Source organism: Pelecanus crispus, chromosome Z (genome assembly GCF_030463565.1).
Source record: "Pelecanus crispus isolate bPelCri1 chromosome Z, bPelCri1.pri, whole genome shotgun sequence".
Classification (NCBI taxonomy): domain Eukaryota; kingdom Metazoa; phylum Chordata; class Aves; order Pelecaniformes; family Pelecanidae; genus Pelecanus; species Pelecanus crispus.
Genome location: NC_134676.1, coordinates 37,677,068 through 37,700,071, shown reverse-complemented (window position 1 = coordinate 37,700,071; position 23,004 = coordinate 37,677,068). Strand labels below are relative to the sequence as shown.

The window sequence follows — 23,004 nt, the reverse complement described above, 5'->3', positions numbered from 1 at the left end:
TACAAGTTTGGCTTCCTTTATTTGCACCGCTATAGCAGGTGAGCAGGCTTTCTAACTGCTGCACCCAGTAAGTCTCATCTTTACCCACCTGGCAGCCAAGCTTTTCACTCTGCTAGTGAAAGAAAGACTTCCAATCTCAATTTTTCACCTTTTAGTGAAAAATTGTAATTTTTTGTTGCAATCCTTTGCACTCCTCCTTTCCCTTAAAGCGAAGCTCCTGGGCTGCAGATGCATCTGTAGTGTCTCAAATAGTGCTAACACAAACAAAAATAACAATCATCTGAAGCAGTAAATAGACTTCAACAAGTATTTTTTTAAAAATAAGAGAGAACAGAATCAGGTAGTAAGAGCTCATTAGCAGGGACAGAACCTTTATGACAGATTGAAGACCACAGGAAAGCTAGAAATGTTGGCTGGAGTTCAATTTGGACTTAATGAAGATTCAGAAATAAGATCAGCTCTCAGGTATTTTTCCATTGCTCAAGCTTATTTTACTTGTTTCTTAGACATAGCTTGTTCAGCGTTCAGACCTTTTCTCACTACTTTTCCCCTGTAGCAAGCTTCATCATGTAGTGTGGTCCAGAGGCTTCCCCCTTCACAACAGCACAGGAGAAAACAGTGTTGAAATCTTAAATCTGTCTTGGGAGACACAGAAGCCCAGCACTTTTGAAAATTAGGTATTATAATTAAGTTTATCAGGTAACTCAATGCTGTTCTTCATTATGTTAGTAAAGCACTTGAGATCAATGTGGATTGACAGAGATGGTTGCAATGGATAATTCTTACTTAAATTACTCCAGTAAAATTTTCTTCAGGGTTTCTTTGATCATAATACTTTACTGTTTGTTTGAGTTTTTTCCTCTCTAAAATCTTATATAGGTCCTGGAATTAATATTCCTAACAGTAACCACCTGTACATTTTATTAAAACTGACATACTGAGTTAAAATTTACAAAGGGAAAAAAAGTCTACCTACATTTGCAGTAAATATTGTATTTTAATGCACAACTTTCATGAAGAAATGGCTAAGGTGACACTGGAAAATAGCCTATGTAGGTGCAGACATCTAAGTTGACCTCTGATATTTCAATTTCCACTGACTTCACAAAATGCAAATTTTAATTAATGAGAGCACGAAAGTGCCAATATAGGAGTGCAATTCAATAAATATTTTTGCATGTGGAACTCTGGTTTTAGTTTTTTTCAAATATGGCCAGATGTGTAGGAGAAATGTGAAAAAAATCCACCCACTCTTCTGTCACACATTATGGTCATTAACCTTTTCCCAGGCACCACCTCATTTGTAGGCAGACTTGGCTTTCAAGATCTTCTGCACTGCAGGGAGTTTGGAAGGCAGTCACAGGGAGTATTGGGTATCTCCACTGAACACTCATATTGTTTCCTGAGATTCTGAGCTTTTAAGTGTCCACATTCATCATTCTGTATTCACATAATTCTGCAAACCTCCATAGAAGAAAAGGTATTTTAGTTTGATGTAAATACTGTGTCTGGCCAAGGTAGGTAATACTACAACAAATTTGGATGGCATTGTGCTTGAATCTTACATTCAATTCAAATATACGTGTGATAACATATATGGGTACCTGCTCTGTACAGTATTGATTACCCATTTGGCTTATTTTACCTACCAAACTCTCACCATGTTCTTGTGTTTTAATCTTCCTGTGTATAATGAACATTGAACAATCAACTGGTGCATCATGTTTACTTTAACAGACTTTTACCATGTTAGCTAAGTGATTTTTTAAGCTGATAGCATTTCATTGTTAAGAATTAAAAGAAGGGGTAGTATTTAACCAAAGCATCTGAGAAGTGCAGTCCTTTGCTCTATAAACCCATCATGTGGGGGGATGTGGAAATGTAAAAGATTACCTGGTGCCTTCTCTGGCCCACATCTCTTTCTCCACTTCACACACCCTTTCCTACTACCAAAAAAACAGACATAATGAAGAAATAAATGAGTGATTTTTGTTAGTTTTGAGTTTTGTGTAAGCAAAGATAATTAGATCTATTGCACTCATGTAATGAAAGATGATGGACCTGGTGCATGACCTGTGAGGTCAAAGGATTTCTTCCAAATCATTTAGTGTGAGTATGGATGAGACTCAAAGGAATAGCAGAAAAAGGTTCTGAGCATTTTTCTGTCCCATTTTAGTCAGCTTAGATCCCCTCAGTATTTCTGCCAGATGGTGACTTAGATCAATAGGTCAAAAACATTGTGTCATTAGCCACATTTGTTGGATTTGCAGCAAAAGAACAGTGTATGAGAACATTACAAATTGCCATTCTCAAAGGAGGTAAGTGTGAAAGGTGTAAATCAAAGCTGACACATACGCAGCTACTCTGGCACCCCCTGCACTTAGGCATACTCCTTCTGTACTCCTTCCCCTCTCATTTCCTCTTTCCCCATTTTGCTACCATTTACTTCCTTTGCTTTTCCTCATACTGCGTCTCAGTCATCTGCACCCACCTTCTTTCAGACTGTTCCCATAGGATGGCTTCCTCAGCGCTCACTCTCCTTCTGGACTGCTGGGTCCATCAGGCAAAGCATTTCCTGAGCAGACACCAGCAGTCCTGCAGCTGGCACAGCGAAGTGAACTGGGTTTTCAGTCTCTGGAAAACCACTTGTGAAGTATGGGAGCTCTGTTCTTGACTCTTCACAGGTTCCAGATCAAATGTTGCCATTAGAAATAAAATTTCTAGTTGTTGCACTGCTGCTGGAAGATCCAGCTTTTCTTTCTCTTTATGGCAATAATAAAGTTCACTGTTACTTTCTCTTGAATAATTGCAAGGAAAATGGGGCATGAAAAGGTATACCGTGCTGTCTTTTGGACATGTGTGGACTTTGCAAGGCTGACAGAAAAGTCCCATCTAAGTCCTCTTGATAGCATAAGCAGTATAGAATGTGTAAACAGGCTGTGTGACTATTAAAGGTCAGCTTGACCTACACAGTGTTATTGTTACATTAACATGCAATATATTTATAGAAAACCAGCTCATCATATTTACCTGAATAATTCATTTGTGAAGTCAGACTAACCTCTACTTTAATTGAGAGCCTCTTAAAAATGTACTTGATTGTAAGTAGGAAAATACGAAATGAGAGAAAGGACTTTAACAAGGTTTTACTTTCCACAAAGTAAAGAGAGAAACAGAGTGATCCTGATACACGATTACACACTTGTGAACCTGTCCTTCCTCTTCCCCTTCCACACAAATGTGGTTTTGCCATGGCTTGTGCCTGTCTTGTGAAAGCCAGCTTGTAGGCTCTCTGGAATCAGTGGGCTTGCAAACTGTTCAGCCCACCTCTGACAGATGAGTAACGTCTGAGATCAGTGGGAGCTGCTGGATGTTTGGCACTTTGCATTCAGGCAGGCATGTGGCTGTGCTGTGATTTAAAAGTCTAAGACAAGGAAGGCTTCTCCTCTTAAAAGTCTTTGTCTCGGCATAAAGTTTCTAAGAAGATAAGAGTTCAGCCACTCTAACAGGCTAATATGTACGGTATTCATTAATGGGACATGAACTTTACATTACAGTTGAAACCTCATCGTTCATTAAAAATACAGATATCTGTATGACAGTTTTTTGTTTGCTTTTATCTTCTTGCAGAAATAATGACCTTGGTACAGATCATTTCCTAAGGATTAAGATTAATGACTGCCTGTGCATCAGGCTATCATCAACTCCCAGCCAGTCATTAATCCCCAGTAAATCCTGTGCCATATTTGCTTCTGCTTAAGTGCTGGTTTGGCAATCCTTTATTCACTGAGTAGCGAACTGGAATGTTCATAACAGCATTACCCATATGAATAAGGATGGCATCATCAGACCTGCTGCGTTGGTCAGGCCCCAATCCAAAATCCAAGTAACCTGAACATAAATCATGGCAATCATTGATCATTTATGGCTTTTTTCCTTCTGAGTCCTGTACCTCAGATACCTTTGTCCTAGTTTTGAAATGGGCATTCTTGGATTATGAAAGTGTAGGATTTACAAAGATCTCTTTACATTTTTTAATAGAAGAGGGCTGTTGTTTTGCAGTGGGAGCAGGGGAAGGAAAATCATGGAAAGTATTTTGTATGAAAGCGTCTGTCATGAGTTGTAAGCCTACTTTCTCCCTACAAGCTGTAGGTTGCCTTAAAGAGCAATTCCTTCAGGATTGTGGAGGGAGGTTTTCGTCTCTGGAGGCTCCTACGGATACTCTGTTGAAAAGGGAAGATACCAGTGGTGAAGTGAGGATTCAGAGCACCACTGCAACCTGAGGCTACCTTGCTTTTCTTGCACAGCTTTAGCAGGGTACAGGAAGAATGAGAGCTTTTCCTTATCATGCCACCCCTGTTCTGTCTGCTGATAAGGTGCCACAGCCCAACAAAACATCTTCAGCAAGGGGGGATTTAGCTAGATGCTGACTTCCTTGCTCCTGTATGACAAGGATATAACTCATATGTAAATGGCATCCTCTGCATGAAGATGAGTGTGATATAAATCGCTGTCATGGCTCAGTCCCCAGTCAGAAGCAGGCATCTTTGGCAATTCTCTCCTATACCCATCTCTAGTCCTATTTCCAAAGTGGAAAACTACAGGATGTACTTCTGCAGAAAAGTTGTTTATCTTACATGCTTCACTTTTTTCTAAACATAAATATGGTGCATGTTATTGGTGGGGGAAGTAACCTTCTGTTACATAAATCTGAACTGACAATTCTGTCACTTCCTTCACTGAGTGTAGAAAAATACTGTACTGTCACTGTCTGCTCTGACAAAGAAAAAACAGAAACCTGCATTCATCCTTCTCAGGAAAATAAAGAATGATGTGATCCTCAAAGTTTTTCACATAGTAGTGAATTATTAATAATTACTCACTAGATCCTGTTGTGTTCCTCAATACTAATCTTAAGAATTTCCCAGCTTTTCCATTCACCTCCAACTGTTTTGCTGAACTTGTTGCTGCTACTTGTGGTCTTTTCTGAGATGTCATGAAAAATGTCAGCTTACCCCAAAGACAGCTGACAAAGGTTGGGTAACCTTCACCTGCCTGGCCACTCAGCAGGCTCCCAGCTTTGGTCTCATTTTGCAAAACCCTTGTGCTCTCGTTCTTCCCTTGGCCTAGGTAAGCTGCACCGTCATGTCTGTGCTCACTCCTATTGGGAACCTTTTTTGGCTGAAGCTGTTTAGTTGTTACTCAGAGAAGTAAGGCCAGGCAGCTCAGCTTACACCAACTCGTGGGTAATGCTCAGTTCCTGCATTGCTGAAGGAACCTGAGCACTTCAACTTTCCTCGGTTCCAGTGTGTGGATGCTTCGGTGTACTTCCTAGCACCATGCCAGAGACGAAAGAAATAATTCTTCAGTGACTTATAAGCACAACAGCATTTTGTCTAACATGAGGTAATATGCAAATCTAGACAAAATTAATAAAAATAATTATGTATGTTATTAACTATCTCTGCTCTAGATCCTTCATCATTCTTGAGTGTCCCTTAGGCGTACCCATGGACTTGCAAAGGAGCTTAGCATCCTTCTTCTTGCACACTTGTTCTTGCCCAGCTTGTAACAGTTCTTGTTTCCTCTTCTGGCCCACCAGGGAAAAACAGCCCTCTGAGCAGGGTGCTCAGAGTATTTTGGCTTTCTCCTCTGCTGAAGGCTGAAATGTTCTGCCAGAGAAGATGGGGGCTTTCTGCCAGGCTCACATACAAATGAATAGCTGTTAGTTATAATCTAGTGTCTTCCCTTTATCTCCATCCCATGGTATCTCAGTCTGATGTGAAGATAGGAAACCAATAAAAAGGGCAATTAGGCATACCTTCAGAATGGAGTGTCATGTCTTACAAAGGCAGATACTCATACCCTCTTTACGCAGCTAGCTTTCACAGATTTTTTTTTTTCCATGTAAGTTGGAAGGGACCTCTTGAATTACAGAATTCAGCTAGTCCAACCACCTGCTCAAGCAGGATCAGCTAGAGCAGCTTGCCCAGGACTGTGTCCAGTCATGTTTTGAGTATCTCCACCAATGGAGACTCCACAGTCTTGCTGGGAAACCCATTCCGGTGTTTGACCATCACCAGAGTAAAAGGTGTTTTCTTGTGTCCAGATGGAGTTTTCTGGGTTTTAATTTGTGCCCATTGACTGTCCCCCTGTCAATGGGCACTTCTGAGAAGAGTCTCATTCCATCTTAGAATCATAGAATCGTTTAGGTTGGAAAAGACCTTTAAGATCATCCAGTCCAACCATTAACCTAACATTACCAAGTCTACCACTAAACCAATTAAGGATAGAGTAGCAATTTCATGTTTTCTGGCTTGGTGGCTGGATTATTTATAAAGAAAGTAAAAACTAGGAATCATTAAGGTTGGAAAGGACCTCTAAGATCATCAGTCTAACCATCAACCCAACACCACCATGCCTATCTTCTTTCCCTCCCATCAGGTGTTCATACATGTGGATGAGATCTCCGTGAGCCTTCTCTCCTCCAGGCTGAACAGTCCCAGCCCTCTCAGCCTCTCATATGAAAGATGCTCCAGTCCCTTCATGATCTTTGTGGCCCAGTGCTAGACTTGGTGCAGTATGTCCATGACTCTCCTGTACTGGCGAGCCCAGGACTGGACCCAGCACCCAGATATGTCTCACCAGCACTGGGTGGAGGGAAAATATCACCTCCCTCGACTGCTGGCAATGCTTTGCCCAATGGAGCCAAGGATGCTGTTGGCCACCTTTGCTGCAAGGGCACATTGCTAGCTCGGCTTTCAGTGGTGCGGTTTTCTGCAAGAAGAAAGCTAAAGGGAAGATTTTAAACAACTAAATGAGATTGGTGAAGCAATGAGGCACATCACTGTCCAGTGAGGCCTCCTTTACCCTTTCTTTAGCTTTCAACTGTGGTAGAGACCACAGAAATTGTGTTCCTAATTTTGGTACCTGAGGTTGCATGGTTAATGTGGGTGAGATGAGTATTTTTACAGATATCTCCATAGAACTGCCCACACTCTGAGAGTGAGCAACAGCATAGGTAGAGTAGAAACTGTGGGTTATGTGCAGCTAAGGGCAGATCTATTTAAATAGGCAGAGAGATGGTTTTTTAGATAGCCCTGTTATGTCAGAAAGTTGAAAGAGAGAGAAATTAAATAGCTGTTTCCCCCAGTATTATTTAAGATTTCAAAGCCAAAAATGGATAGCAGTTGAATTTACAAACTTCCATGTAGCATACATGAGATATAAATGTCACCGTAACAGCTGTGGAACCTGAGCTGTCTACAAAGATGTGTGCTTTTGGCATAGAGAAAATGATATCTTAGGCTAATGAGAAGAATTTTATTACGAAGTTTTAGTTCAGCTGATTTATCTAAATGTCAATCACAAATGTGTATCTACAACCAAAGTAGACTTTTGAAGTCTGAATTATTTTACTGAGTGGGTTTATTTAGCATACATGCAGGGACCACTTAATTCTTGTCATATTTTGGGGATGTTGGTCTTGCTCTTTCTATAGACAGTGGCTGCACTTCCATGACTGTAGGGTGAGCAGGCTTGCAACTTGTATCCTATTCACCGAATGTGTCTATAATTAGTGACATGTATCAAAAATCAGGTATGTTTTTGTTACATGTAAGTTGGGGTGCAAAGAAACCCTTACAAATTTATCTCAGAATGAGCAGTTCAGTGGTAAAATGTAGCTCTTTGTTGTGATGCTCCCAAACTCTGCAGCAATAAATGTCAGGTCTGCCTGACTTCACTTGGTCCCAAAATACAGAGACAAGGCAGCACTCACTGCTAGTTTCACTGATAGAACTTCTAGCTACTTAAAAATTGAAGAACAGGTCTCCCTTTAAAATCAGAATTGCTCTTTGTAGGTAGCAAATATTATGTAATGAAAGTTTTCTGATGCCTTTTTAAAATTTATTTTTGAAAATCTGAAATTTAATCCTTGTGTTTGTTTCGTGGTAAATATTAGTTTTTGCAACAATTTATTTCTGCATGTCATGTTTTATTCTTTCAACTAGAATCTACTCAAACTGCTCACTGCAGGCAAAATTCTTGTCTCTCATCTCCATGATATTTTTCAGTGATGCCCTGTTCTTCAGACAGCATATTCTTCTTGGGATTCCCTGCAGGGTGTGCAAGGAAGACATGAATATTTAAATACAAGCGTGATCCCAGAGCAGGGTACAGCTGTCCTGACTATGCATGTCCATGCTTAATGGCTTTAGCTTAATTTTAAGTTTCTTCCTAACTCTGAATTTCCTTGTTAAAGATATTAACAACAAAGAACATGAATAATTTATAAACCTCTACAGATCAGGGAATAATAGTAGCTGTGAGGGACTTCCTATTGAAGCTAAAGGTGGAAGATTTCCTTTAGTACAGTTTGCACACAGCAGATGACTTCATCCTCCACAGGTTGGTTGGATTTTATGACTGGATAGTGAGAGGAACATATGCTGCCCTTGTGTTATTCTCCTTGGACATGCTGAAAACCAGAACAGCTGGAATTTATTGCAGTTGGAGTTGTATGTGTCCAGTATCCCACAGTGCCTGGACCCACAGACACTTGGTGAATCACTGACCCTGTCAGAATCAGTGCTAAAGCTCCCAATATCATTAGTAGGACAAGATTTTCTCTTCTACATCTTGGAATTCCCATTTTCATGAATATTTGAAAATTCTTCAGAGGTAAATACCCCCTACAAAGTCAGTAGGAATTGTGTTTGATCCAGGCAGAGTGAATTCTGTTATGTATCGGTTGTTTTTTGGTGTTGCTGTGTTCTACAGAATGTATGGCACCTGTCTTCAAGAGTTTGGTGGCAGATGGCACAAAGGTGACTTATGAGTGAAAGAAGATGGAAAATGAAACAAAGCCCTCAGGAACAAGCAACTCCATGCTTTTCTTAAATTAAAAAAAAAGAAAACACTAACAATATCAAAAGCAGGGTCTGACACATAATAGTAATTTGAATTACTTTCTTCTCTGTTGCATATGTGTGTTAATAACATGCCATTGATCACTTCCTTAAAAATATTTGCACTTTAACCTGTATCAATCAAAACCCTGTGGATCCTCTGACAAATTTCCTCTTGTCACCACAAGAAGATTGGCTAGACAGTGTGGACTGTAAGAACAGTGGGGTTTCAGCCTTCATTTTAAATGCTGCACTAAGAGCAAAGTAATAGGCAGATCTTGCTTTTGGGTGTTGTGACTGTCCTGAGCTGCCCAGAACTCTACTGATATGATTGTATAAATTTTTAATTATATTTCTATTCACACTCCAATTTGATAAAATTGCAATAAACTAATTATGGTAAAAGCAGACAACTTTAATAAGATTATTATCAGCACAAAAACACCTACAATAAAAAACAGTAAGGACACGTGAGGAGAGAGAACAGGAATAGAAGGCTTGCAATTTAAAGACAAGATGAAAGGTAACCACATGTGTTTTTAGAGCTCAGATGCACAAAGTATTACATAATTTAGTTACTCCCAATGTACTGCCTACTGGTCAAGTACCTGAAAGTCTTCATTTATATGATTTTCTTTATTTGCTTATGAGTGTTAATAAAGCAGTACTGGTAGTACCATAATCCAAAAAGATGTAGTTCTAAAGTGCATGCAACTGTTATTATTTACTTTATCGCTCAGATCCGAAAGAGGTCCCTTTGTATCTTCCACTGCACCAGCTCTGTGGCAAAGCCTCAATTTTGCAAGAACTGGCAGCTTGAAGGTCCACAAGTGAAAATGTAGGCCACAACATTTAATTATAACTTGCGTAGTTTGGATTATTTGGAGGTAGTAGGAGAAAGAATCTTTTTCTTTTTGAAACAACACTTGTTTTCTCTCCTCTGCATTCTGCAGTGATAGTACATACAAACTCCCACAGTGGTCCCAGTCTATCCTGGATGGGATATAAGTACTCTATGAGACAGTTGAGAGGTTTATGGAGTTCATAAAAGGTGGGAGTCAAAATTAAGATGAGATTCACTGAAAAAAAATTATTTCAAGAGTTCTTCCTTTTTAAAATTCACAATGCCTGATATTCTTCAGTTGGTGGGATTTTTTGTGTTTTGCTTCTAATAGGCTATGTACAAAGGCATTATCTTTTATTAAACCCCTGCTAGAGGTTAGGATTCTCATTTTACACCTGTAATGTTAATCTCCACTAGATCTTTCACAAGTTTTAGCACTGAGAGTTCTTTGTTCTTAATCTAACATAACTGATGAAACCAAATCAAGCTTCGATTCCAGTTTAGATTGGATAGTCACTACAACTTACCTAGCAAGACTTTTGAAGTGGCCTCCTTTTTTTGTTTATGGATGAGTCTCTGATCATCTAATTGAATTTTCTCGAGACCATGACAGCTGGAAGAAATGACAGTAAAGATTAGGGAACGACCACCTAGTCCTCCTTGATGTTATAATATGAATTCTTCTAAGTCCTTTGGCCTAACTCCTCAGCCTTCTTTTAAAAATATGCAAATAAAAAAAGGAGATCCTGTTAATAATGACAACAACAGTTAAGTGTGAATCAGAGGTCATATCAGAAAGATGTAGAGGGGAAGAGTGGATTACCAAATTAATGTCTTTGACTGTCAGCAACTTGCAGACTTTCAGAATTATGTGTGCAACCTCTTGCACAAAAATTCTCTTCTGTTTCCAATACTTGGTTAAGCTTTGTGTTTACAATCTTTTTAATAATTATTTGTTTGCTTTTAAGTTGCTCTTGGCTGCATGTTCATTCTTAATTTCATTATCAGTTTTGAGGCCTTACTATCTCATTTCATTCCTCCCTTATGTCTTAAGTATTCAATCTTTTAGTAGGTTGAATTTATGAGTATGAAAACTCAAGAAAAATATATGCTTTCTATCTGGTTGTTCCAGAATGCCTCACAATTCCTTTTAAGCCAAGCTCTCACTGATGCTGATAAAGGATTATGCCTTGACACTTTAATGACTGTGGAAGTCAAACACAAGGAAGGTCAAGTAAATGCAACTGTGGAATTGCACTAAAAATTCAGGGATTGCCTTCAGTGATTTCTCTTTAGCAGCTTTGTTTTGTATAAAAGATAAATTGACTTTGAAGCTGTTTAATTACCTTGGAGAAGTGTGACATGAATTTTCATACAAATATGTTTTTATGCAAAGTTAAAATCTTATGCTTGGCGAAGAAACCCACAATGCATTACTTTGTTTTGAGAGACTGAGTTCACGTTTTTCATGAAGGCGATACACACCTTTAGCAATGCAGGTTGCTATCTCTAGAATAGCTGCATATCTTATGAGTATTTTGAGAAACTCAAATGAGCCAGGGTCATTTCTGACTTAACTAGGGACAACTCAGTCTGTGTCTGAGATCTTCGCAGCAGGAGAGCAAAGAGAAATAGTGGCTATGCTTTCCTTCTGTGGCAGTCTGGGGCACTACACTTAAAAGGCAGAAATGAGTATTTCACCACAGACTGTACCTACAATATTTAGTGAGTGAACATTGAAAATAAACTGAGTAATTAGGTATATTGTTTCACAGAATCATAGAATAGTTTGGGTTAGAAGGGACCTTTAAAGGTCATCTAGTCCAATCCCCCCTGCAATGAGCAGGGACATCTTCAAGTAGATCAGGTTGTTCAGAGCCCTGTCCAACCTGATCTGGAATGTTTCCAGGGCTGGGGCATCTACTACCTCTCTGGGCGACCTGTTCCAGTGTCTCACCACCCTCATTGTAAAAAATTTCTTCCTTGTATGTAGTCTAAATCTACCCTCTTTTAGTTTAAAACCATTACCCCTTGTCCTATCACAACAGGTCCTACTAAAAAGTTTGTCCCCATCTTTCTTAAAGTCCCCTTTTAAGTATTGAAAGGCTGCAATAAGGTCTCCCTGGAACCTTCTCTTCTCCAGGCTGAACAACCCCAACTCTCTCAGCCTTTCTTCATAGGAGAGCTGTTCCATCCCTCTCATCATTTTTGTGGCCCTCCTTTGGAACCACTCCAATGGGTCCATGTCTTTCCTGTGCTAAGGGCCCCAGAGCTGGACACAGTACTCCAGGTGAGGTCTCACCAGAGCAGAGTAGAGGAGCAGAATCACCTCCCTCGACCTGCTGGCCACTCTTCCTTTGATGCAGCCCGGGATCAGTTGGCTTTCTGGGCTGCAAGTGCACATTTCCAGCTCATGTCCAGCTTTTCATCCACCAGTACCCCCAAGTCCTTCTCTGCAGGGCTGCTCTCAATCCCTTCATCCCCCAGCCTGTATTGATACCGGGGGTTGCCCCGTCCCAGGTGCAGGACCTTGCACTTGGCCTTGTTGAACCTCATGAAGTTCATATGGGCCCACTTCTCGAGCTTGTCCAGGTCCCTCTGGATGGCATCCTGTCCCTCAGGTGTGTCAACTGCACCACTCAGCTTGGTGTTGTCTGCAAACTTGCTGAGGGTGCACTTGATCCCACTGTCTATGTCATTGATGAAGGTATTAAACAGTACTGGTCCTAATACCGACCCTTGAGGGATACCACTTGTCACTGATCTCCATCTGGACATTGAGCCATTGACCACTACTCTCTGGATACAACCATCCAGCCAAGTCCTTATCCACTGAATAGTCCACCCATCAAACCCATATCTCTCCAATTTAGAGAGAAGAATGTTGTGGGGGACAGTCTCAAAGACCTTATAGAAGTTCAAATAGATGACATCTGTAGCTCTTCCCTTGTCCACTGATGTAGTCACTCCCTCATAGAAGGCCACTAGGTTGGTCAGGCAAGACTTGCCCTTGGTGAAGCCATGCTGGCTGTCTCAAATCTAATTTGAAATTACAAATAATGTAGCACTGTTGACTAACAACATTATTCTTTCTGTTTACTTTGATATGGCATGGCACCTACATACAGAGTAGAGAACAGTAGGTAATAAGGCAAATGTTGTTGTAATCCTTCAGGAATGTCAGACAGGATTACCAGTAACCCTCTGTTCTCTTCTGGTGTAAAAATATGCAGAAGGGAACAAATTAATTCACTGACTCTGTCACTGTCAAGGATCAGCTGTTAAGCTACATCTCTGCATCCTCTTTGTTTCATGCAACCAGCAGAGATGCAGGTACTGGCTGTCAGCCAGTCTGTCTGCTGTGATCTCCCCGTGGGAACTGCATAGCATGTTCATGGAACTGGAATTATAAAATTTTAATAGTGTTGGATTTTGGGGTATTTTTTAAAGTACCCTATATCACAGCATTTCAGATTTCCAAATTCCTTTTAAAATCAGTTTATTTTGAAAGCTGAGAACTTTTTCCAATAAAATATTTTTTTCAAAAAGTACTTCAATTCAGTTTGAGTTTACTTAGAGTCATACTGAACAGAATCTTATATTATAACAGAAAAATTCAAAAATAAATACCAAAGAGCAGGTTTAGTCCAAATTTTACAGCAGAAGCCAGTGCAATATTGGAGGCAGACTGTACAGAGGCAGACCTTTCGTGTTGCTTAGCAGCGCTGACCCGAGTAATCTTGAAATGCACAAAATAATTGATGTGAATACGTGCAGCTGACGTTTGCTGGCATCATCATTGTGCATTGCAGTCAGTGGGCTGGTGATTGTATAAAATGTTCTGCTCTAGGTGTAGGACTATAAAAGCTTTGAGGAACGTAATCTCACCAGCAAGATTAGAGTTTTCCTGGAAATAATTTTGCTTACTGCAAGAATTAACCTAGTTTAATCCTTGGTGTGTTGAATTGCTGAACTGCCCAGAACATGAGTATCATCAGCATCATGCACTCTCATGCATCTCCTTGTTTGTTTTCTCTTCAGTCTCTGTAAGGTCAGAGTCTCCTTTTTTCTTTCCTGTTTGTCTTGTATCTCTCACTTTGGGTGGGAAGCAAATAGATCTAAACCGGATTGCCAGTACATCAAGTGCCTTGCCTTTCTGCTGCCACTTTTATTTCTTCTGGAGATTTAGCATAATTCACCATTGTTGCTGGCTTCCTCTGAAACCTCTTCTGCTTCATCATTAAGTCAGAGGCCTCATGCTATCATTCTGTTAATTCTTAAGTTTGTTGCTGTGGTACAACCTTCTTCTCAACTTTGTCCTTCTGCACCCCCATCCTTACTCTTTCTTCTCCATGAGTTTATACAGCCCCTCTCTGTCGGTGTTGTCTCCTGCGTGTACTTCCACTTCTCTGATTACTCTTAGACTCCTTTTGGCATCTGTTTTCCACTCCTGTCCTCATCCTCCAGTGGATGCCTCACCCCAGGTTCTGGCAAAGTGGACCCCAGACGCATCAAGGCAGAGATCAGTGAGAATAGGTTTAAGCAAAGGTGGTGGCCGTAGAGTCAGCAGATACTGAGCCCTAATTAAACAGCGTATGTGGTCCCAAATGCTGTATTCAGGGAAGTCCATATTGAAGTTATTGGGATTTCTTCCCAGGTAAGGAATTCAAACCTTTAGGACTGAAATCAAGATGGTAGGACAATAGCTTCTGATGTAAAAGCAGCTACAAAGATTATGTTGCAACACTAAGAACATTTTTACAAAACAGTAGATGCATTGTATATCATTATAAAACTATATAAAATTCTGCCTTTAAATGACGTCTTTCTTTGCTTTAAGAGAGACTTAAGAGTAATGTCATATTCTATTGGGCATACTTATGTGCAAGTAAAATACATTGTACAAGCAAGAGTATGTCAATATTTGTAACTGGTTTTGATAAAGTATGTCTATGAAAAAATCATTACAATCCAATCATAATTATTTAAAAAATTTAACAGTGATAATATCCTGTATTTTTTAGTTACCTGGCATAAAGCTTTCTCTGTCTCTGCAAATGATGTAAGAAATGTTCATGTGGCAGGCTCAGGTATCTGCAAATAGATTTAAAAAAAAAAGGATCTTTCAAAGTACCAGGTTCGCATATCATCACAGTATTTTGCAGTTAAAAATTAATAGCCAGACCTCTATTGAAATTCACCTGTGTGGAAAAATATTGAAAGATCGTGAGGTGCATCAGCTGAAAACAAAATAATTGGACAACATTTGTACATTTAATTGCTTAAGCTGTTTCATAAACATGAAGAGAGAATATTTCCAAAGAAAACAGCACTACCAAACTGTTAAGTATCCATTTTTTAATGATTGCACTCTGTCAAAGGTTGGATGCTCAGAAGCTCAATTGTAAAACTTTACATAAAAATGATGAATGAAATAATCCACAAATTCCTCAGACAAATCATTTACAAATTCCTCTTTGTGCTTAATTTTTCTCTGTCCTGTTTTGTAGACCTCCATTAATTATTGTATTGTCATGGTTTAACCCCAGCCAGCAACTAAGCACCATGCAGCCACTCGCTCACTCCCCCTGCCCCAGTGGCAGGATGGGCGAGAGAATTGGAAGAGTAAGAGTGAGAAAAACCCCTGGGATGAGATAAGAACAGTTTAATAATTGAAATAAAATAAAATAATAATAATAACAACAAGAACAACATACAAAGTAAGTGATGCACAATGCAATTGCTCACCACCCGCCGACCGATACCCAGACAGTTCCCGAGCAGCGATCGCTGCCCCCCAGCCAACTCCCCCCAGTTTCTATACTGAACATGATGTCATATGGTATGGAATAGCCCTTTGGCCATTTTGGATCAACTGTTCTGGCTGTGCTCCCTCCCAGCTTCTTGTGTACCTGGCAGAGCATGGGAAGCTGAAAAGTCCTTGACTAGCATAAGCAGTACTTAGCAACAACTAAAACATCAGTGTGTTATCAGCATTCTTGTCATCCTAAATCCAAAACACAGCACTATGCCAGCTACTAGGAAGAAAATTAACTCTATCCCAGCCGAAACTAGGACATGTATTTATATATATATTTACATATATGCCAAACTTTAAGAAAAAAGCACTTTAAGAAGTGAAGTGTAAAGCAACATCTGGAGAAAAAAGATGATTTCATGCAAGATTGTATCACACAGAAAAATAATTGTAGCCCTAAAGATCTAGAGATCTCTGCATTCCATTCTTTTCTGTGCCCTGCTAGAATATAGTAGTGCAATATATTCAGATCTATTTCATGATTTAATTTAGGTCTCATACCACCTGGTGAAGTGAGTAAATACTTTTTTTCCAATTTCACAAGTGACAAGAGAGTGGTTACATTAACCCCTTTAAAACAAGTCAACATCAGCACTGGTGTCAAAACAATGTTTGTTGGGACAGCATTATGAACAGTTCCTTAGATTATATGTTTTGAGATTTTTTGTTTAATTTGGATGCATAAGTATTTGAATGTCTGACCTGGGGAATGTTAAAAGAGGTTTGTTTCCAAAGTTCCTGCTGATTAGGTACTGTCAAGGTTTATTATGTTTTCCCAAATGTAGAGGCACCAAATTGGCAATTGCCTTAAAAAGGCTGAATTTTAGATTTCAGTGCTTCTCCTACACCTCACTTTAGCAAGTTACTTATCTAAAGCCAGTGACTTGTGAAATTTCTGGGGGGAAAAGCACTGCCATTTCTGTAATCCATGTTTCGCTGTCCTGCAGAATTTTTTGCATAATCACTGTTCGAGTTTATGAAGCACATGCAAAAACGTGTACATTTCTTGAATGTCTGCTGGTTCCTTATCTTTGTGTCTTTTACTGTGATGTTGTAGAGCTTGGATCATATGGAAACCTAAAATATTATGACACAATGACTGAAGAAGGTAAGAAATATTTTAGAATTGTTTGTATCAGCTTTTTTTGAAGCCCTTTAAGCGCCTTTTATGTATTTACTTTTTCCTTCATTTTTCTTAGTCCTATTTTCAGTTTCTCCATTTTTTAATAACTCCTTTTTGCATGTCTTCATTGATGGCGCGATACAATTATGGCTCTTTTTTCAGGTTTTTGTTTTCAGCATTTCATTTTTGCTATTTCAGATAAGGAAATACAATGAAATACTTTTATTAAAGAACATATGTGCAAAACCACACTCATAAATTATATGGCACAGTATAAATAGATTGTAGATGCTTATTTTAAGCCATGTTTTACAATGCATTCAAGATGAATTAATTTATGGATGTTCAAATCAGTTTGAGAACAATTATTGAGTGACTTCAGTTTACTGTATTATTCAAAAGTAATGAATAAACTTTAAAAACTAGGCGTGACTATCCCTGAAGTATTAATTGTATGCTTAATTGCAATGCAAAAATTAGGCAATTTAAAATCCTGATTCTAGCAATACAAGAAGGAAGTAATTAGGGCCTGAATCAGGGCTCAATGAGATCCTGGGAAATTTTTCTGCTGATTCAAAAGTGTTGCAGTTTATTATACTAATTCAGGAAAGCAGTTAACTGTCTACTAGATTTCCAGCACATGCTTTCAGTCCTAGTGCGGTCAGCATTTCTATAATTTGGAAGTTTCCCTGAACTGAGACCTGATTGTCTGTGGGATCAAGGCCTCTTGTCCAGCTCTCTGATTATAATGCCAGACAGATGGTTTCATGAATGCTTAGTTTAGTAATTAGTGGCATGTTTGAGGATGGAGATAAGCTAGAGGCCTGTAGAAAAGTTAGACGCCTATTCCCACTTATTTTTAATGTTGGGAATATAAGGCAAATAGCTTAATTCTCTGTTTTTAAAATCACAGTTATTTTCTACTTTAAATTAATCTTCAAGTTAAAAAGGATTTAAGAAAACCTTCATTATATGGGTTACTCATGATCATTTCTCCAGGGGGGAAAAGGAAGTGATAACTTCTGACTATTTCCCATTTTCTGTATCTGCTGTTCATACACAAATATAACCAAATATTCTAGGGCTGGCTGTAGGAGACAGTTCCTTCCACCTTTGTGCCTGATGTTGGAAGATGCTGTTTTCTTCTGTAGCAGGCATGAGCTCATAGGGCAGTCTTGCTGCACCACCCTCCGTTGCCCAGATTCACCATCTGATTTACAGGGGCGGCACCAATCTAAGAAAAGATGTCTGAGAGAAGATTTTACTGGGCAAACAGTGGTGTCTATGTTTTTTAAATACACCTCTCAAGCACCTGAAATGAGTCCTTAACCCAAGCAATTCAGATATGGCTACCAAAGCTAAAGCTTTTGCAGTATGTCTTATCTCAGTCTTCATGACAATCAAGGTGTGAAGGTCATTTCTCATTGTAGCCTCAGAGTTGGGTATGTTAAGGTTTTTATTTTTTATGCTGAAGTGTTAAATATGCCATTTCAAAAGTAGTCACCACATTAGTAGCCTTCTGATATTCATACTCTATTCACAGTTAAATGTAGCTATTTGTGGGAAAATACCTATGCAAGTAAGATACATACAATATATGTATATATTAATATTGTGCCTGTGCTGAAGTAATGCAGTTAATATTCAATATCATCTCAGAAAGCAGTCCTCATGAATAAATAATCCAGGACCATACTGTAGCAATAGCAAAAATCCAGTAGCAAAGATCTTCCAGTAGCAAAAATAAGAAAGGAAGCTCTTTGTTTTTAGGAGTATTAACACTGACAAGAGTCTATGATACAGTTTACCTTGTCAGATACAACTGTCATCATCATTTTCACATGTCTTTCACAAAGCAAGTAATGAATAGTGTGTCCTAGAAGCTGTATTTAGATCAGTGTGTGCTATATTTTGAACTTTCTGTTTGGATTTTTAAAAGTGTAATCACTATCACTCTGCATCACACTTACTTGCATTATCCGTTTTCCTCTTGCTCTTCCTTTTCTGACTGACCTTTTTATACATTTTGTACAGGAAGTTAGTCATGGGAACATGTAAACCCAGTACAAATCCATGGATTTTTTTCTAATATAGCACATCCTTATCTCCAGGTCCTCAAACCCTGCATGAAGATAGGTAGCAAATCTTTCAGTCCGCCAGTGGAGAAGCACAGGCACATCTATTCTTGCTGCTACGTCAGAACAATCAGAGACAAAAAGTAATGGTTAGGTCACAATACACAATCAGATATAGCCTAATGGCCAGAAGGCCATTGTACTCCAGGTCTTAGCAACTGATCTCTGTTGGGTTTTTTGCTCCTATTTTGTCTGAAAGCAACTTTAAATTAGTTGCAGATTAGCCAGGCCCAAGTGGGAGAGAAAATATACCCTACCAGAGTAGGGTAGAGACCTTGTGCTGTCAAGTAACCTCCATGAACAGCCTACAATGTGACAAAACTGCATATATTTTCATTTGATGCTTCTGCAGGATTTTAAAGTTAAAGAAGAAAGCACGTGAGGTGGATTTCTGGAATTTATCAGTTGTGACCCACTAACTGTGTTCCACAACTGGCCACAGGCAGGACTGGTAGGTACAGTTCAGACTGCTCAGCAGCCACAGATTTGACATCTTCAGACTCATGAAAGCTTGGCTATAGCTGCATAGATGTAGTAATCTGCATTTGATCAGAGACTGAAAACTAGAAAAATGGTAGAGTCTTGAATTTTTTAATCAAGTGAATTTCTGAAGATAAACTATTTTCCTATCAAATCAAGGGCTTCTCTGACCCAGGGAAACTGTCATCCGCAATTTAGATCGTAGTCAAAGGATTGGGTTTTTAATATATCCTTGATCAGGTGGAGAATCTCTGCCAGCTGGAGTTACTCATGCAGATCAAGGCATATCTATATTATACAATTTGTTCACATATATTCAGATAAAACCAATTTAGTTTTAAGCTACCTTCTTTGCTAATCGCCTGGCCTTGATCTCCTGTTCCTTCTACCCTATCCTTTGTAAATGAAAATAAGCTGTAAAATCTGCCTGAGTTCAGCAGACGAGATTAATTAAGAATTTTCTATAACAATCTATCCTAGTTTGGGTCCATGAATTGTTTTCATTCACCTAAACTCTCATGGTACCAGACGGTGTGAAAATTACTCTTAGGTAGTCAAACCCATGGTACTTAGGACTGTTAAAGAGGAAACATGAGCTCCTACCTTCTCCTAGAAATAACAGTAACATAAAATTCCTATGGGTTATTTTAGTAACCCCATCTAAAGATGAGAAAAAGGCATGAGCAAAGATTTGTGCCTAAGAGGAAACTTTTGGGTCTTTCTGTAAATTTGAATGACTTAGAAATATCCTGAGCTGGTCCTTCTTCCTGGTGGCTCTGTGCTTCCCCTTCTCTGAACAAGTTCTGATTTGGTTTGAAGGAGGAAAATGGCAGGGAAGGGGAGGGAGGAGGCATAGCTCTGCTTTCTTTTTACATCTCACTGTCTTCATGCAGGCTAGGACGACTGCTTTCCTCAGTTTCATGCTTTTGATAGTCGATGTTATGTCTTCTAATCTTTTCTTCACACTGTTTGTTACCTACACTGAGTGAATCAAATGGAAGCTAATGATGTAAAACAATGTAAGCTGAACCATGTATGTACTGAGAAATAAAAATAAACCAAAATACAGTTTCCATTTCAAATGTTGAGGTTAATTTCCATGACAGTGACTTATAACTGTGGAATAGTCTCCTGAATGAAGCCGTGTAACTTACAATCTTAAAAGTCAATGTAAGAAATTCTTCCTAAAGATGGGAGGGGGCTTTTGGAAATGTGAAAAAATTGAAGACAACTTCAATTAAGCTAATCTAAAACAGTGTGAGTCTCTGTGGAGACATTTGCTTTTCAGTTCAATAATGGCTCAAGTTTCTCTACTGAAAAAAACTAAACAATTTCAAACAATAACAGTCTCAAACAGAAGACTAGAGCATCCTTACAGAATTCTGCATCACTTTAATTAAACATTTTGAATTGAACCTTAAATGAAAAGATCCTGCACCATCCTGAAGTAGGTGGAAACATAGATGGTCCCACAGGTATTTCTCAGAATATGTCTCAGTGGCATCATTTGCATCACTTGCAAAAAATGCATATGTGTACTTGGGGCATCACAAGCCAAATTCTCAAACGTATGAAGCTGAGTTGGAGTCTGAAACCTAAAGCAATCCTTCAGCAAACTGACATACATCTTGTATGAAAATTATGCAGGCACCTTTCATTATCTTCTGGATCACATGCTTCTGGATAAGCACTTTTTAAATGTCCCTGGTCTTTCAAAAGAAGTTAGAAAAGGAACAGACTCGACTCAGCATTTCAGCTTAAAATATGTGGAAATATGATTTGCATTTTTTCCTCTGTTTTTTCTTTCTCTTATCTGATATCCCAAGCAATTCCCTTTCTCTCTTTCTCTCTTCTTCTTTCTTTAACTCTTTCTTTCTTCAACGCTTTCTTTCTTCTTCCCCTTCTAATTAAAATCTCTGCCACTGACCCTGTGCACTGAAATAATGAGAGGGCTTGCTATTTATGATTGTGTTCTATGCTTAGATACTCTTCTGCAGGCAATTTCACTCTAGGTACCATGTACCAAAAAAGATAATCTCTGCAATATATTGTGAATGGCTAATTGACTTTTTTGGAGCATGATGTGTTTGTGAAAAGATAAGGGCTGCTGAAAGGACAGTACTGCTTATTAGATATTTGTGGTATTTTTATTACTTTCCAAGTGATTTGCTGTTGACAAATTAATTCCACCTCCCAGCAGAAGACAGCTGCTAGTCTCTGTGGACTGTGCACTTCACATAGAAAAGTATTGGTACAGGGGTTTGAAGCTTCCGTTTGTGAGAAGGGAAGAGAGGATTTCTTTCTTGGCTAATGATTTATTTTTGTGTGTCTTTTATTTTAGCTTGGAAACAGTGACTGTTATCCAACCGAGTGCATTCATGACTTTTCCATGTTACTTTCCACTGTTAATCAATTACGTGATTCCATTGAAATATCTTTTGGTCTTAAGCCTGTGCTGTTTTTGCTGCAGGGACACCAACAGTTTTCAATGGATTTTTTTAACTGGAGATGAAGAATTAAAAGAGTCACAGGCCCTGTATGGTAATAACGTTCTTAATTAGAAGTGTACTGTACTATAGCCACCAGTTATGCTTATAAAAAAAGATAAAGTCTTAAAGAGCAATAGCAATGGGGATAACAAAAATGCAGATACATCATCTTTCTGCATGACATAGACTGTCATAAGCTGTCTGAAGATTCCTTACATAGAAAGATCAACCAATGTAGAGGAAGGATTAAATTAATGTCACTTAATATTTGCCATTTTTGACATTGCCTAGTTTGAATGTGTCATTTGGACTCAGTGGTCAATAAAGAGTGACAGGACCTGGGACCTCTCTTAGGATGGGATGAGTTGCCCTGGAGACAGTCTAGGTGATGAGCTGCATGGTTAACCTCATGGAAGACAAAAAACACCTGGCAGGTTGAGAAGAAAATTTACTTTTGAGAAGCTGGTATGGAAATCATGTATTCTGGAGATTTCTTCTTCCCCTTCTGAAGTATCTGTAGAAGTGACAGGCACATAGCTGAGTGCAAACTGACAAAGCTGACCACAGACACCAAGATGCAGTATATGGGTTCATCTGAAATTCTGTGTTACTGTACTACTAATTGAGACCTGAAACTGTTCATGTTTGTTTATAATATCTTCATTCATCTGAATTCATCTTCTGTTTAGGCTGAAATCCTACACCAGCACTTCTATAGGTGGAACTTTACTGACTGCTTCTGAAGAAAAATAATAGCTTTTGTTTTCAATTTCTTGTTCAATTTGTTGCTGAGTTCTCAGAATAGGAAAAAAAAAGATATTATTATTTCCACTAAAAAGAAAAAAAGTATATATGAGAACATCAGATAGTGTTTAATAACGTTTGCTCTTTGAGGAGGGATGGAAATGGATTATCAGCACTGATTTATGGAGCCTAAGCTGTGGCAAAGAAACTTTGCTTCTAAAAATGGCTGCATTTTAATAATGACAATGCTTTCTTTTAGGAAAGTTCAAGGAAAGGGCCTCAATTCTGCATAAGATCGCCAAAAAGAAGTGCCAAGTGGAAGACAGTGAAAGACAGAATGGAGCTGCTAATCATGGTGAGTGCAACAGTAGAGATTTATCACTGGTTCCTGAGGGCCTTTTTCACTGTTTTATATTGCTTGAAAATCCTTAGGGGTTTATATCTCCTTCTACTTTATTTATG

The 23,004-nt window shown here is 38.9% G+C and overlaps 1 protein-coding gene across 2 annotated transcripts in view; it reads left to right on the top strand.

Annotated features, from left to right (window-relative positions):
- SLC24A2 (solute carrier family 24 member 2) overlaps nt 1-23,004 on the top strand; it is a 112,072-nt gene that overhangs the window by 64,122 nt on the left and 24,946 nt on the right. Inside the window, exons 4-5 of one of the 2 annotated variants that reach the window (XM_075726548.1) lie at nt 16,629-16,679; nt 22,802-22,897. In XM_075726548.1, the coding sequence (XP_075582663.1) occupies nt 16,629-16,679; nt 22,802-22,897 (147 nt within the window). The remainder of the gene's footprint in view (nt 1-16,628; nt 16,680-22,801; nt 22,898-23,004) is intronic. The other variant, XM_075726550.1, reaches the window with a different exon arrangement.